Source organism: Mirounga leonina, unplaced genomic scaffold (assembly GCF_011800145.1).
Source record: "Mirounga leonina isolate KUSES-001 unplaced genomic scaffold, KU_Mleo_1.0 Mir_154, whole genome shotgun sequence".
Classification (NCBI taxonomy): Eukaryota; Metazoa; Chordata; class Mammalia; order Carnivora; family Phocidae; genus Mirounga; species Mirounga leonina.
In genome coordinates this window covers 52,707,838-52,725,111 of record NW_023270389.1, presented here as the reverse complement: position 1 = coordinate 52,725,111, position 17,274 = coordinate 52,707,838, and the positions used below count along the sequence as shown (strand labels likewise).

The 17,274-nt window shown below is 41.4% G+C and overlaps 1 protein-coding gene and 1 pseudogene across 1 annotated transcript in view; both read right to left on the bottom strand.

The window, feature by feature from the left end:
• SLC9C2 (solute carrier family 9 member C2 (putative)) overlaps positions 1-17,274 on the bottom strand; it is a 103,040-nt gene that overhangs the window by 4,955 nt on the left and 80,811 nt on the right. The window contains exons 22-23 of the mRNA XM_035010831.1: positions 13,818-13,985; positions 12,193-12,324 (exon numbers count right to left, since the gene is read on the bottom strand). Coding sequence (XP_034866722.1) covers positions 12,193-12,324; positions 13,818-13,985 — 300 coding nt within the window. The remainder of the gene's footprint in view (positions 1-12,192; positions 12,325-13,817; positions 13,986-17,274) is intronic.
• Positions 9,666-10,732, bottom strand: LOC118014464 (annotated as a pseudogene).

The following is a 17,274-nucleotide window of genomic DNA, read 5'->3' as shown; positions in this document are numbered from 1 at the left end:
CCCTCTCCCTGTGCCCCTCCCCTGCTTGTGCTCTAGCGCACTCTCTCTCTCTCTCAAATAAATAAATAGGGGAGATTTGGGGGCACCTGGCTGGCTCAGTCGGTAGAGCACATGACTCTTGATCTCAGGATCATGAGTTCAAGTCCCACAGTGAGTATAAAGCTTCTTTAAAAAGGGGGAAGTGAGGGATGCCTGGGTGACTCAGTCAGTTAAGCACCTGCCTTCAGCTCAGGACATGATCGCAGAGTCCTGAGATCGAGCCCCGTATCAGGCTCCTTGCTCAGCGGGGAGCCTGCTTCTCCCCCTGCTTGTGCTCTCTTTCTCTCTCTTTCTCTCTCTCTCTCTGACAAATAAATAAATAAAATCTTAAAAAAAAAAAAAGTGGGGGGAGAGATTTGGACACAGACACACATACAGGGAGAACTCCATGTGGGATGAAGACAGTCATCTGCAAACCAAAGAGGAGGCCTGGACCAGATTCCCTCCCTCATTGCTCCTAGTAGGAACCAACCCTGCTGACACCTTGATTTCTTGCCTCAAGAACTGTGAGACAATAAATTTCTGTGGTTTAAGTCACCCAGGTTGTGGTACTTTGTTACAGCAGCTCCAGCAAACTAATACAGGCATACAGGCATTTAGAGGTCAGTCCCATGGTAGGAATCTTCCAGACAGTGCCCTCACTCTGAACATCTCCATTCACAACTATACGACCCAGCCCTCGAACCTGGGTCCCTAATGGGAAAACTGAACACCTACCCGCTGAGAGCACTAGGTCAGCTGAGGCATGAAAAACATAACTAGCAAATACCTAAATTTTGGAAGGAGAAAAATCTTAAAAAAATAAAGTATTTTGGTTTTTAAATGCATGTAAATTTTGAGTTATATGGTTTAGAGGAAGGGTTGCAGTATAAGCTTATCAGTGATTCTAATCCCCTTTTCAGGGGTTCTAAAAAGTCTTGTCTACTTCTTTGATGGGGAAACACTAGAAGGAAATAAGCCAAAGTGTTAAATAAAGATTCTCTGGGTTCTGGTAAGCATCTGCCTTCAGCTCAGGTCATGATCTCAGGGTCCTGGGATTGAGTCCCAGGGTCAGGCTCCCTGCTCAGTGGGAAGCCTGCTTCTCCCTCTCCCTCTGCCCCTCGCCCAACAAGTGTGCATATGCACTTTCTCTCTCAAATAAATAAATAAAATCTTTTTAAAAAATGAAAGGGCATTCACCTTATTATTGAGTCAAATCTAACTCCATACAATTTCGACCTGTTGGTCCTAATTCTCTCCTCTGGAGTTTCATACTACACCCATATTAGACATACTAAATGTGTCCCACTTCTCACGAAGAGGCAAAGCAAAGAGAAGAATCTAAATCTTTTTACCCTTCTGCTAAAATTTTTCTGAAAATAATTGCCACATAGTTAAAGAAAAATGACTTCCTTAAAACAACATTTTCAACTTCTTTTTGTTAAAAGATTTTGTTTATTTGAGAGAGACAGACAGTACAAGCGGGGGGAGGGGAGTGGCAGAGGGAGAAGGAGGCTCCCCACTGAGCAGAGAGCTGGACACCGGGCTCGATCCCAGGACCCTGAGATCATGACCTGAGCTGAGGACAGACACTTAACTTACTGAGCCACCCAGGCACCCCAAGTCTTCAACTTCTTTGGATAAATATCAAGGATACTGATTACTGGATCATATGGTAAGAGTATGTTCAGTTTTGTAAGAAACCTCCATACTTTCTAAAGTGGCTCTACCATTTTACATTCCTACCAGCAATGAATGAGACTTCCTGCTGCTCCATATCCTGTAGCATTTGGGGTTGTCAGTGTTCCAAATGTTGGCTATTCTAATAGGTGCATAATGGAATCACATTGTTACATTGTTCTGAGGACATATGATTGTAGAACATGTTTATTTGCCATCTACATATGTTTTTTGGTGAGATGTCAAGATTTTTGGCCCTTTTTTTTTATTATGTTATGTTAGTCACCATACATTACATCATTAGTTTTTGAAGTAGTGTTCTATGATTCATTGTTTGCGTATAACACTCAGTGCTCCATTCAATATGTGCCCTCTTTAATACCTACCACCAGGCTAACCCATCTCCTCACCCCCTCCCCTCTAGAACCCTCAGTTTGTTTCTCAGAGTCCACAGTCTCTCATGGTTCGTCCCCACTCCGATTTCTCCCCCTTCATTTTTCCTTTCCTACTATCTTCTTCTTTTTTTTAACATATAATGTATTATTTGTTGCAGAGGTACAGGTCTGTGATTCAACAGTCTTACACAATTCACAGCACTCATCATAGCACATAGCGTCCCCAGTGTCTATCACCCAGCCACCCCATGCCTCCCACCCCCCACCACTCCAGCAACCCTCAGTTTGTTTCCTGAGATTAAGAATTCCTCATATTAGTGAGATCATATGATACATGTGTTTCTCTGATTGACTTATTTCGCTCAGCATAATACTCTCCAGTTCCATCCATGTCGTTGCAAATGGCAAGATTTCATTCCTTTTGATGGCTGCATAATATTCCATTGTATATATATACCACTTCTTTATCCATTCATCTGTCAATGGACATCTTGGCTCTTTCCATAGTTTGGCTATTGTGGACATTGCTGCTATAAACATCAGGGTACACGTACCCCTTCGGATCACTACATTTGTATCTTTGGGGTAAATATCCAGTAGTGCAATTACTGGATCGTATGATAGCTCTATTTTCAACTTTTTGAGGAACCTCCATACGGTTTTCCAGAGTGGCTGCACCAGCTTGCATTCCCACCAACAGTGTAGGAGGGTTCCCCTGTCTCCGCATCCCCGCCAACATCTGTCGTATCCTGACTTGTTAATTTTAGCCATTCTGACTGGTGTGAGGTGGTATCTCATTGAGGTTTTGATTTGGATTTCCCTAATGCCAAGTGATGTTGAGCACTTTTTCATGTGTCTCTTGGCCATTTGGATGTCTTCTTTGCAGAAATGTCTGTTCATGTCTTCTGCCCATTTCTTGATTGGATCATTTGTTCTTTGGGTGTTGAGTTTGATAAGTTCTTTATAGATTTTGGATACTAGCCCTTTATCTGATATGTCATTTGCAAATATCTTCTCCCATTCTGTCGGTTGTCTTTTGGTTTTGTTGACTGTTTCTTTTGCTGTGCAAAAGCTTTTTATCTTGATGAAGTCCCAATAGTTCATTTTTGCCCTTGCTTCCCTTGCCTTTGGCGATGTTTCTAGGAAGAAGTTGCTGCAGCTGAGGTCAAAGAGGTTGCTGCCTGTGTTCTCCTTTAGGATTTTGATGGACTCCTGTCTCACATTGAGGTCTTTCAACCATTTGGAGTCTATTTTTGTGTGTGGTGTAAGGAAACGGTCCAGTTTCATTCTTCTGCATGTGGCTGTCCAATTTTCCCAACACCATTTGTTGAAAAGATGCTCTTCTTTCCATTGGACATTCTTTCCTGCTTTGTCGAAGATTAGTTGACCAAAGAGTTGAGGGTCCATTTCTGGGCTCTCTGTTCTGTTCCATTGATCTATGTGTCTGTTTTTGTGCCAGTACCATACTGTCTTGATGACAACAGTTTTGTAATAGAGCTGGAAGTCCAGAATTGTGATGCCACCAGCTTTGCTTTTCTTTTTCAACATTCCTCTGTCTATTCGGGGTCTTTTCTGGTTCCATACAAATTTTAGGATTATTTGATCCATTTCTTTGAAAAAAGTTGATGGTATTTTGATGGGGATTGCATTAAATGTGTAGATTGCTCTAGGTAGCATAGACATTTTCACAATATTTGTTCTTCCCATCCATGAGCATGGAATGCTTTTCCATTTCTTTGTGTCTTCCTCAATTTCTTTCATGAGTATTTTATAGTTTTCTGAGTCCAGATTCTTTGCCTCTTCGGTTGGATTTATTCCTAGGTATCTTATGGTTTTGGGTGCAATTGTAAATGGGATCGACCCCTTAATTTCTTTTTCTTCTGTCTTGTTGTTGGTGTATAGGAATGCCACTGATTTCTGTGCATTGATTTTATATCCTGCCACTTAACTGAATTCCTGTATGAGATCTAGCAGTTTTGGGGTGGAGTCTTTTGGATTTTCCACATAAAGTATCATATCATCTGCAAAGAGCGAGAGTTTGACTTCTTCTTTGCCGATTTGGATGCCTTTTATTTCTTTTTGTTGTCTGATTGCTGTGGCTAGGACTTTTTTTTTTTTTTTAAGATTTTTATTTATTTGACAGAGAGAGCACAAGCAGAGGGAGAGAGAGGGAGAAGCAGGCTCCCTGCTGAGCAAGGAGCCCAATATGGGACTCGATCCCAGGACCCTGGGATCATGACCTGGGCCGAAGGCAGCCGCTTAACCGACTGAGCCACCCAGCCATCCCTAGGACTTCTAATACTATGTTGAATAGCAGTGGTGATAGTGGACATCCCTGCCATGTTCCTGACCTTAGGGGGAAAGCTCTCAGTTTTTTCCCATTGAGAATGATATTCGCTGTGGGTTTTTCATAGATGGCTTTTATGATATTGAGGTATGTACCCTCTATCCCTATACTCTGAAGAGTTTTGATCAAGAAAGTTGCTGTACTTTGTCAAATGCTTTCTCTGCATCTATTGAGAGGGTCATAAGGTTCTTGGTCTTTCTTTTATTAATGTATTGTATCACATTGATTGATTTGCAGATGTTGAACCAATGCAACCCAGGGATAAATCCCACTTGGTCGTGGTGAAAAATCCTTTTAATGTACTGTTGGATCCTATTGGCTAGCATTTTGGTGAGAACTTTTGCATCCATGTTCATCAAGGATGAACTTGTTGTGTAATTCTCCTTTTTGATGGGGTCTTTGTCTGGTTTGGGGATCAAGGTAATGGTGGCCTTTTAAAATGAGTTTGGAAGTTTTCCTTCCATTTCTATTTTTTGGAACAGTTTCATTTAATTCTTCTTGAAATGTTTGGTAGAATTCCCCTGGGAAGCCATCTGGCCCTGGGCTTTTGTTTGTTGGGAGATTTTTGATGACTGCTTCAATTTCCTTAGTGGTTATTGGTCTGTTCAGGTTTTCTATTTCTTCCTGGTTCCGTTTTTTTTTTTTTTTTTTTTTCTCCCTGGTTGTTTTGGTAGTTGATACATTTCTAGGAATACATCCGTTTCTTCCAGGTTATCTAATTTGCTGCCATAGAGTTGCTCATGATATGTTCTTATAATTGTTTGTATTTCTTTGGTGTTGGTTGTGATCTCTCCTCTTTCATTCATGATTTTGTTGATTTGGGTCATTTCTCTTTTCTTTTTGATAAGTCTGGCCAGGGGTTTCTTTCAGAGAACCAGCTCCTAGTTTCGTTGATCTGTTCTACTGTTCTTTTGGTTTCTATTTCATTGATTCCTGCTCTGATCTTTTTTTTTTTATACATGTATCTTTTTTTTTTAAGATTTTATTTATTTATTTGACAGAGAGAGAGACAGTGAGAGAGGGAACACAAGCAGGGGGAGTGGGAGAGGGAGAAGCAGGCTTCCCGCCGAGCAGGGAGCCCGATGCAGGGCTCGATCCCAGGACCCTGAGATCATGACCTGAGCCGAAGGCAGTCACTTAACCAACTGAGCTACCCGAGCGCCCCCTTGCTCTGATCTTTATTATTTCTCTTCTCCTGCTGGGTTTAGGCTTTATTTGCTGTTCTCTCTCCAGCTCCTTTACGTGTAGGGTTAGGTTTTGTATTTGAGACCTTTCTTGTTTCTTGAGAAAGGCTTGTATTGCTATATACTTTCCTCTTAGGACCGCCTTTGCTGCATCCCAAAGATTTTGAACAGTTGTGTTTTCATTTTCATTGGTTTCCATTAATTTTTTAAAATTCTTCATTAATTTCCTGGTTGACCCATTCATTCTTTAGTAGGATGCTCTTTAGCCTCCATGTATTTGAGTTCTTTCCGACTTTCCTCCTGTGATTGAGTTCTAGTTTCAAAGCATTGTGGTTTGAAAATATGCAGAGAATGATCCCAATCTTTTGGTACCAGTTGAGACCTGATTTGTGACCTAGGATGTGATCGATTCTGGAGAATGTTCCTTGGGCACTAGAGAAGAATGTGTATTCTGTTGGTTTGGGATGGAATGTTCTGAATATATCTGTGAAGTCCATTTGGTGCAGTGTGTCATTTAAAGTCTTTATTTCTTTGTTGATCTTTTGCTTAGATGATCTGTCCATTTCAGTGAGGGGTGTGTTCAAGTCCCCCACTATTATTGTATTGTTGTCGATGTGTTTCTTTCCTTTTGTTATTAATTGGCTGCTCCCATGCTAGGGGCATAGATATTTAGAATTGTTAGATCTTCTTGTTGGATAGACCCTTTAAGTAGGATATAGTGTCCTTCCTCATCTCTTATTATAGTCTTTGGTTTAAAATCTAATTTGTCTGATATAAGGATTGCCACCCCAGCTTTCTTTTGGTATCCATTAGCATGGTAAATGGTTTTCCACCCCCTCAATTTTAATCTGGGGGTGTCTTTGGGTCTAAAATGAGTCTCTTGCACAATGGACTCTGAAAAACAAACTGAGAGTTCTAGAGCAGAGGGGGGTGGGAGGATGGGTTAGCCTGGTGATGGATATTAAAGAGGGCACGTTCTGCATGGACCACGAGGTGTTACACACAAAAAATGAATCATGGAACACTACATCAAAAACTAATGATGTAATATTAGTATGGTGATTAACATAACAATTAAAAAATTTTTTTAAAAGAAAGAAAAAAAATGAGTCTCTTGCAGACAGCATATCGATGGGTCTTGTTTTTTTTATCCAATCTGATAGCCTGTGTCTTTTGATTGGGGCATTTAGCCCATTTACATTCAGGGTCACTATTGAAAGATAGGAATTTAGTGCCATTGTATTGCCTGTAAGGTGACTGTTATTGTATATTGTCTCTGTTCCTTTCTGGTCTATGTAACTTTTAGGCTCTCTCTTTGCTTAGAGGACCCCTTTCAATATTTCTTGTAGGGCTGGTTCCGTGTTTGCAAATTCCTTTCATTTTTGTTTGTCCTGGAAGCTTTTTATCTCTCCTTCTATTTTCAATGACAGCCTAGCTGGATATAGTATTCTTGGCTGCATATTTTTCTCATTTGGTGCTCTGAATATATCCTGCCAGTCCTTTCTGGCCTGCCAGGTCTCTGTGGATAGGTCTGTTGCCAATCTAATGTTTCTACCATTGTAGGTTACATATCTCTTCTCCCAAGCTGCTTTCAGGATTTTCTCTTTGTCTCTGAGACTCATAAGTTTTACTATTAGATGTTGGGGTGTTGACCTATTTTTATTGATTTTGAGGGGGGTTTTCTGTGCCTCTTGGGTTTTGATGCCTATTTCCTTCTCCAAATTAGGGAAGTTCTCTGCTATAATTTGCTCCAATATACCTTCTGCCCCTCTCTCTCTTTCCTCTTCTTCTGGGATCCCAGTTATTCTAATATTGTTTCGCCTTATGGTATCACTTATCTCTCGAATTCTGCCCTCGTGATTCAGTAGTTGTTTATCTCTCTTTTTCTCAGCTTCTTTATTTTCCATCACTTGGTCTTCTATATCACTGATTCTCTCTTCTGCCTCATTTATCCTAGCAGTTAGAGCCTCCATTTTTTATTGCACCTCATTCATAGCCTTTTTGATTTTGACTTGGTTAGATTTTAGTTCTTTTATTTCTCCAGAAAGGGTTTCTCTAAAATCTTCCATGCTTTTTTCAAGCCCAGCTAGTATCTTTAAAATCGTCATTCTGAACTGTAGTTCCGACATCTTACTGATGTCCGTATTGATTAGGTCCCTGGCGATCGGTACTACCTCTTGTTCTTTTTTTTTGAGGTGATTTTTTCCGTCTTGTCATTTTGTCCAGAGGAGAATAGATGAATGAGAGAACAAAATGCTAACAAGGTAACAACGATCCCAGAAAAATATACACTAAACAAATCAGAAGAGACCTGAAATTGGGGGAAAAGAAAGGGAGAGAAAGAGAAAAAAGAAAGAAAAAGAAAGAAAAAGATAAAACAAACAAAGAAACAAACAAAAAAACAGAATATGATCAAATATGATCAGGCTGGTGCATAGATCAGTGCCATACACTAGATTTTGGGTGTATTTTGGTCTGTTAGAAGAAAGGGTCTCCCAAAATTTTAAAGAAAGAAAAGCTTATATATATACAAAAATAAGGATATATGTGATGAAGGGATGGAATATGATTGTAAAGATGAAAATTATAAAAGATTTTATAAAAGGAATTGATGATAAGAAGTTGGTTGAAAAAAGAAAGAAGAGGATTAAAAAAAAAAAAAGGAGAGAATGTGATCAGGCAGGAGACTAGAACAAAGCCATACATTAGAGATTTAGGGTATATTTTGGTCTGTTAGAAGAAACTGTATCCCAAAGTTTTAAAGAGAGAACAACTTATATATATATACACCAAAAATAAGGTTAACTACTATGAAGGGATAGAATATGACTCTAAAAATGAAAAATAAAAAAGATTTTTTAAAAAAGGGATTGATAAGATGTTGGTTGAAAAAGGGAAAAAGAAAAATTAAAAAAAAAAAGAAAGTTAAAAAAAATTAACTTTGAAAGACTAAAGAATCATGGTAAAAAAGCCATGGATTCTATGTGCAGTATTCCCCTAGCGCTGGAGTTCTGCCGTTCTCATTGATCGGTAAACTTGGTCTTGGCTGGCTGTTCTTGTGGATCTTCTGGGGGAGGGGCCTGTTGCCGTGGTCCCCAAATGTCTTTGCCAGAGGCAGAATTGCCCTGCCCTTGCTGGTCCGGATTTAGTAATCTGCTCGGATTTACTCTCGGGAGCTTTTGTTCCCTGCAAGCTTTCCATACAGCTTTGGAGGGTGAGAGTGAAATGGTGGCCTCCCAATATCTGCCCTGGAGGAGCCAAGAACTCAGGGCCCCACTCCTCAGTGCGCCCCCAGAGAAAAGCAGTCAATCACTGCCATCTCCCCGGTCTCTGGCCACACTCGTGCTCACCTGGCCTGTGATGGAGTGTTTCTACCTCTGGCACCCAACCCCGTGTGGAGTCTCCAAACCCAGCAGATCCCTGCGGTGCGCTCCCGTGCCGCTCCTCCTGGGGGAGGAAGGGGAGTCTCCCCGGATCTGCCACTTGTTGGGTCCCTGCTGGAGGAGCAGTGGCCCGACTGTGCCGCGGATTACAGTTTATGGCAACCCCGAGCTGAGAGCCCGCTCCTCAGCTCCGTCTCTGCAGCCAACTTCCGTGCTCCGTTACCTGGGAGCTCTGCCACACTCAGGCACCCCCGGTCTTTGTGTGACCCCGAGGGTCCTGAGACCACACTGTCCCAGCAAGGGTTCCACCCCCTGCTTAGGCACGTTTTTTTTTTTTTTTAGTTTAAAAGCGTTTTATTTTTAGACAACCTACATGACATGTTTTGTTTTGTTTTTCTTTTTTTTTAAAGATTTTATTTATTTATTTATTTGACAGAGAGAGACACAGCGAGAGAGGGAACACAAGCAGGGGGAGTGGGAGAGGGAGAAGCAGGCTTCCCGCCAAGCAGGGAGCCCGATGCGGGGCTCGATCCCAGGACCCTGGGATCCTGACCTGAGCCGAAGGCAGACGCTTAACGACTGAGCCACCCAGGGTCCCCTGTTTTGGGTTTTTTTTTTTTCTTAAAAACAATGTCTCTGCTCCAAATAAATCACGTCAAAATAAATGAGGAGCTCAAGATGACATCAGTCCTATTTGTCTAAGTCCTGGTGCTATGTGGATGAAGAGCAGTAGCCAGTTATGACAACAGGTGATACATCTAAAGTAATAGCCAAATTCATTAACATTTTTCCATTTCTGAACCATCCTTAAAGAAAATCATATATCCATCCTCACAGTAGTCCAGCAAATTCCAATCCAGAATCCATCTGGTCAATAAAGAACTGGTCATTTTTGAAACTAGCAAGGATGTGCTTGATTTGTTCTGTAGCCCCTGTCATAAAAGGATTTACTCTTCCTGGTCTCTGTTTTTCATGTTTGCCTTTGATTGATTTCAGGCAATCTTTGATGTACCTCTTTAGACTTCTTTTGTGAAGTTTCCTGCAAGTGATGGTTCAGGACAATATCAACATCAGTAATGACTGTGATTTTGGTACCTCCGCCTCCCAGCCTTCACCAGTGGCATTTCCACCAATGAACGAGTCATCAGTGTTCCCCTCTGTCCTACTGACCATCATCCCCTCCACCCCCAGGCACAGCCCATGCCTGATCTCCCAGATTTTGTAGATGTTGGAGAACATCTCATCATGGCTGATGAGGTCCTGGTAGATGATCATGATGATGGCTGGAGAGAGACATCGGGGGCACTAGCTTAGCAGGCGCCAGGAGCTCTGAGAGAGCTTGGTGCAGCTGGAGGGGCACTTGTGCAGGGGGGGAGCAGAAACCTGGCCCATTTTTTAATTGGGTAGTTTGTTTTCCTATTGTTGAGTTTTAAGTGTTCTTTGTATATTTTGAATTACAGTCCTTTATCAGATGTGTCTTTTGCAAATATATTCTCCCACTCTGTGACTTGTCTTCTCATTCTCTTGAGACATGCTAATTTTTTAACCCAACATTCATATCCAGTCTCTCAATGCAATGAATATTGTTGAACTCCAGGTCTGTCACTTCCCCAGTTCCTAACTTATAATAGGGACTCAAATAATTATTAAATAGGATATAAATATGGATTGTAAATTATGCCAACCAAGAACAGACTTGAGCTACTACTTGTTAGAGAAAAAGTTCATGAAAGAGTCTCAGTCACCCCAATAAAGATTTTGAAAAGGCAGGAGATTTATATTAACATGGGTAGAGTAGACTATAATAAACACCGCCCCAATCAGTACTCACTGTGGTCATGGGAAAAGCCAACAGGAACCCAACCCCAAGAAGAAACTCAATTGGCATCTACCTGGGCCTAGGCAGATTGCCTCATAATGCTGGGGATTTTGAGCTTGAAAGCAGAAGTCATGTATCTGCATATTAGTGAAAAGGGATCATTATTTCCTCCAGAAACCTGCTATTCCTCTTGTATTCCCTATTGACAGAATTTAGAGCAGTGGTCCTCATCACTGGATACACATTAGAAACACCCCGGGGCCTTCTTTTAAAAATTGCTAAAGCCCCAAGGGCACCCGGGTGGCTCAGTCTTTAAGCATCTGCCTTCAGCTCAGGTCATGATCCCAGGGTCCTGGGATCGAGCCCCACATAGGGCTCCCTGCTCAGCGGGAAGCCTGCTTCTCCCTCTCCCACTCCCCCTGCTTGTGTTCCCTCTCTCTGTGTGTCTCTCTCTGTCAAATAAATAAATAAAATCTTAAAAAAAAAAAAATGCCAAAGCTCTGGGGGGCACCCGGGTGGCTCAGTTGGTTAAGCAACTGCCTTCTGCTCAGATCATGATCTCGAGGTCCTGGGATCAAGCCCTGCATTGGGATCCCTGCTCAGCAGGGAGCCTGCTTCTCCCTCTCCCTCTGCTCCTCCCCACTGCTTGTGCTCTCTCTCAAATAAATAAATAAAATCTTTAAAAAAAAAATTCCAAAGCCCAGACACACACACAAAAAACAATGAATAAACACCAAACTTCATTAACTCATTCTGATTAATGCTAATTTTGTTCCTGGGAATCTACTTATTTAATATTTGCTGAATCTACTCCTTTTTTTAAAGGTATGACTGCAGGTAGCCTGGGAAAATTAGCTGTGACAAGAGGATTAAAGATCTGCAGGAAGTCAGGACAAGAGTGGTTAAAATTCTAGAATCTCATTTTATTTTTTTTTTATTTTATCTATTTAAGTAATCTCTACACCCAACATGGGGCTTGAACCTACAACCCCAAGATCAAGAGTCACATGCTCTTCTGACTGAGCAAGCCAGGTGCCCATAGAATCTCATTTTATTTATTTTTTTTTAAGATTTTATTTATTTATTTGAGAGAGAGAATGAGAGACAGAGAGCACGAGAGGGAAGAGGGTCAGAGGGAGAAGCAGACCCCCCGCTGAGTAGGGAGCCCAATGCGGGACTCGATCCTGGGACTCCAGGATCATGACCTGAGCCGAAGGCAGTCGCTTAACCAACTGAGCCACCCAGGCGCCCCAGAATCTCATTTTAGAAGGTAAGACACAGCCTTCCTTTTTCTGTCTCAAAAATATGAAATGCATTTTATAAAAAGTAAATAAAAATTCATTCATACTTGAATCATTTAACTTACCTCATCAGTGAGACTTGATTCAAAATACTGATAGGCAATAATGAGCGCAAGCTTTAGCCATATTTTATATTCCAAGGATGGCCAGAAGACATCAAAACCTTCATATAAATCCTCCAGGGAGATAAAGCAGGCCTAAAACCACAAGGTACCAAGCAGCAAACTTGATTCAGAACTAAATTACACGGCCATCAGAAAACAAGGTGCCTGTAAGATTTAATCTTCCCCTAGTACTATCAAATCTAGTACAATTCTGATACTCTGGCATTTAAAAGCATTGCATTATGGAGAAATTGTTTTAATAAAATTTACACTTCAATTAAAGCGTACACTTAGCAATACCCAGGAAAATTTATACCAGTCAATAGCTATGATAAAGGATATAGCTCATGAGCCTAAGATTCACAAACTAAGCCACATAAACATATCTATTTTTACTGCCACAGTAGGCGAAGTAGGCGAAGTAGGCTCAAAAGAGGACTTCAGCTGCCTCCATTTTGACCTCAAACTTTCCAGTTGGGTTTTTCTTTCCAGCTTGTCTCTTGGCTCAGGCAGAAGACCCTGAGGGCAAAGCACCCCCGGATGGGAAGGAAACTCTCCCTGCAAGCAGTAATGACTGCCCTGAGGCAGCAAGACCCTGCCAGCGACTCCAAGACAGTGATCAATTTGACCTTTACTGCCCCCCTGCATGTACCCACCTTTGCCCCACATTTTCCTTACTTCCTAAACCTGGAAGTATTTTCAGCACGTTGAAGAGTCTTTGAGCTTCTAGTCCGCTGTCTTCCCAGTGTTGACCTCACTGAAACAAATTCCTTTCCACCACTCGTGTCTCAGCCATTGGATCTTGTCAGCGGTAAGTGGCCAAACCTGGTCTGTTGGGGAGCCCCGGAGCCAGGTGCTCTTGCACCCCGGCATGCCGGCCACAGGCTGATTCACAGTGTTTGTTTTCAGAAGTCAACTTCCCTGAATAAGGAAGACTGCTCCTTCAGAATTCAAGCTACATGAACTTCAATGACTTCAGTTCAGCCATGTGACTAAATTATGCCTCCTGTCCTCTTCCGGAAATGAAATAGTATGAAACTGACAAAGCAACATTGCCTTGTGTCCCACACACCCCTAAGACTCTGGACCCTGCTCTATTGCATGTAACAGTCCCAAAAGCTGGAGAATTCCTTATAAGCAGCAACTCTGGCTCATTTCTGTTTGAATCCCCCACATGTAGTGGAATATCAGGCCATTTATTTGTTGATTAGATAACTTCTTACTTAAGCCAGTGAAAAATGGGAGACAGGGAGTTTAAAAACAAGTATTTGTTAAAAACACTGCTCTCATAACAGTGGTCTTTCATTGAGTGCCTATACGTGCCAGGCACTTCCCTTAGATATTTTCCTAATCTTCATAACGTCAAAAGTTAGATATTCTCTTTTAATAAACAAGGACACTAAGACACAAAGAGGTTAAAATCGCTCACTCCAGGTCCCACAGCTAGTCTACTCTACTTCACAATAGCTGGGTGGGCGACTGCATAAGATATCAGAACCCAAAGGAAGAAAAGATGCTGGCATTCCTTATTTACTTCAGGAAGAATTAACTAATAGCCCACAATACAGACAGAACCAGTTTCTTACCTGTAAAATAGTTTCACAGATGGCGGTATATTCAATTTCACGCTTAAGCAGACAGCTCAGCTCTCCAATTATGTCCCCACTGGTACAGTATTCTGTAAACATGGTTTGGGACCCTCTATCAGACCTTAGGCTAATGTCTATTCCGAAGGTAGGAGGTGAACTATGCAACTGCAAAGGGAAATACAAAATTAAAAATCCTTGACCAAATCGTAGGAGCTCCCACTGTTTCCTGCAATTATTAACAATGGAAGGAAAAGACTCTTTATGAACGCTTTCAGGTGTGAAAAAGGTATTAAGGCTTCCAAAAAAATCAGTTCTTTTCACATTTCAATTCTCCCAGGGAAGGATTGTTTCCAATCTTTATCTTTACAGATGCCCCACTTACAACTTTCTACTTACTTATACCTTCCTTCTGTAAAAATCCCACCAAAAGTACTGATTGCAGTCTGCAACTAATGCAACCATCCATTCTGAATCCATTAGATGGGGTTTTGGAATATAGGTGAGGTTAGGTGGGGGTGAGGTCCAGAGCCCACGACCAAGAAGGAATTCTTGAGACATCTTTGGTGCAAAATGGTGGTTTATTAAAGCACAGGGACAGGACCCGTGGGCAGAACGGGTGGCTGATTATATACTATGGGGTTGGGGAGAGGTAAGGAAAAGGGAGGTTTCAAAAGGATTTTCATATGTTAAAGAAGACTCACAGGATTACCAGAGGCCTTGCCATTGTCAAGTTAATATTATTTTTCCCTCTAGCAAGGCATTGTGATTAATCCTAACATTAATTAGGAGCTTCCTGGAGGAACATTACACTCTGCCCACTTCAAGTATCTGTCAATGAGCTGCAGGTTATAAGGACTTTTAATTGTATCTACATTTCCTTCTGGAAGCTAGGTTATTGATAGAAATGCTTTGTTCTTGTAGATTGCTAAGACATTTGTAAGCTGAGGGAGACTCATGTCTTGTAGGATTATGATCTCTAGAAGTTAACTATTTGTTTTTCTTTTTCTTAGCTTTAGGGCAGCCAGGAGTGCATGAGGAATGTCACATATATCCCATGGTGGGGGGTTGTGGGGTGTCAGCTTCTGCTTTGTCTTAAACTTGCCTTCTGTTCCCTCATCATTAGAAATTCTTACCATAATAAGCTAGTACCTCGGGTGGAAGAAGACCTTTGATTACATGGATGCAGAAATCAGATGCCTCCAAACCAAGCCATGATTTCCATCAATCTTGTTGCCCTTTAAAATGCTTAAGAATAATTCCCATGGGGGGCGCCTGGCTGGCTCAGTACATAGAGCGTGTGACTCTTGATCTTGGGGTCCTGAGTTTGAGCCCCATGTTGGTGGTGGAGATTATTTTAAAAATAATAATAATTTCCATGGGCCATCAACAGAAAAAGTTTTTAGGGTGACTACAGGATGACTGAGTCACTTCAGGAAAAGAATGGATAGGCATGGATGGGGAAATAAGAAAGCGATCAGATTTCAGGAGGAAGCTGCAGGAATCAGCCAAAATTCTGAAAATCAGAATTTTTCAGAAAGTGTAGCTGTGAACATCAAAGAGGAAGGCTATTGTTCAGGACACAAGAAACAGGAAACAAAGGGTCACTGAAGAAGTTGGCTATGAAACTGCCCCCCTGCCAGTGATTACCATTCAGATATTTAGAGGCAGTCATGCTTCCAAAGGGCTTTGACATTTTTCTAATTTAATTTTGAATGCAGTTCAAAGACTCTTTGGGCAATGAAGAATGTCTCTGCTTTTTACAAATGAAGAAAAGAAGATAACATCTAGAGGCAGAATTTAAAGAAGTCCTTCCAAGATTCCTGTCTCTTTTGCTATTCAATCAAACATTAATCTAGGTACCGCTGTGAAGGGACTTTGCAGATGGAGTGAAGGTCACTAATCAGCACACTTTAAAGAGCCGATTCTGGATTATCCTGGTGGGCCAATGCAATCAATCACAAGAGCCCTCAAAAGTAGAAAAGGAAGTAGAGCCGATCAGAGAGACGCAGCATCAAGAGAGCGATTGACAGTACTTCATGTACTTCGGCTCTGAGATGAGTGCCTGCCTGCAAGGATGGAGGAGCAGCTTGGGTGCTGGAAGTGGGTCCCAGCTGACAGACTGCAAAGAAGCAGGGACGTCTGTCCTAGAGCCGTAAGGAACTGGATTCTACCAACGACCTCAAAGAATCTGGAAATGGATTCTGCCCTCAGTTTCCAGAAGGGAACACTGCCCTGCTGACCCTTTGATATTGGCCTTGTGAGACTCAAGCAGAGAAAGCAGCTAAGCCCGCAGGACTACTGAACTAAGAACTGTGGGATAATCTAAGCCACGAAATGCATGCTGAGTTGCTATGGCATCAACTGAACACTAACATAACATCTTCAGCCCAAATATTGTTGCAGTTACTCTTTAAGAAGACTTAATTAGGCCAGTCATTGCAGGAAAATTCCCCAAAGGAAAATGTATGTTGCAGCTTTTAAATGTTCGATTTGACATATCTAATAAATATGGTAACAGTGTACCTTTGTTATGATTCGAATGGGAGCATAGTACAAGGATTCTACTGGAAGCAGCATAGAATAATGGCTAAGGACATGGATACCGAGGCCAATTCCATAGGTTCAAAGTTCTTGACCTCTTACTGTGTGCCCTTGGGAGACAAGTGAATTAATTTCTCTGCACACCAGTTTTCCCATGCAAAAAATAAGGCTGTTATAAGGATTAAATGTCATAATATATTGCCATTTTGACCACCCTTTAAAAAATTACAACTAACTTCTTCAGCTGTCAATCACTTCTAACATACTGTGTATTTAACTTATTTAGTTTGCTCATTGTCCCATCTCCTTCCATGCCTCTACTAGAAAGTGAACTGTAAGACGGCAGGGATTTTTGTCTGTTTTCTCAATTCCCCATGCCTAGAATGAACAGTGCCTGCTGCAAGTAGTAGTGAAGTAAATATTTGTTGAGTGAATGAGTGAATGAATGAAAAGTGCCAGACATTTAATAAGTGCTACACGTGTGTATTATAATATATTTATCAAAATAGTTTATTTTCGTGATCAATTATATATTTTTAAGGTCTGAAATACCCCTTCCACAACTAGAAAGCCAAAGATATTATGTGCATTATAATAAGGGTTTGTCACTTGTAAGCATCATTTAGGGCCTGGGAATTATTTGGGCCATAAGCTGGGGCTCACCCATGTATTCAGCTACTAGCATTCAGATTCTAAAGGATTCTTGTTCCCCTCACTCTACTAACATCTTTCTCTCTCTGGTCACCAAAAGCCTCCTATTGGTGAGGTAAAGCTTGTATTTTCAATCCTCATTCTATATGATCTCTGTAAGGATCTGATATTGTGGTCCATCCCCTCATTCTTGACTCTCAACAACTCCAAGTACTGGTTTCCTTATCTGAACATCATGGAAAAGACCACTTCCTCCTAGGAT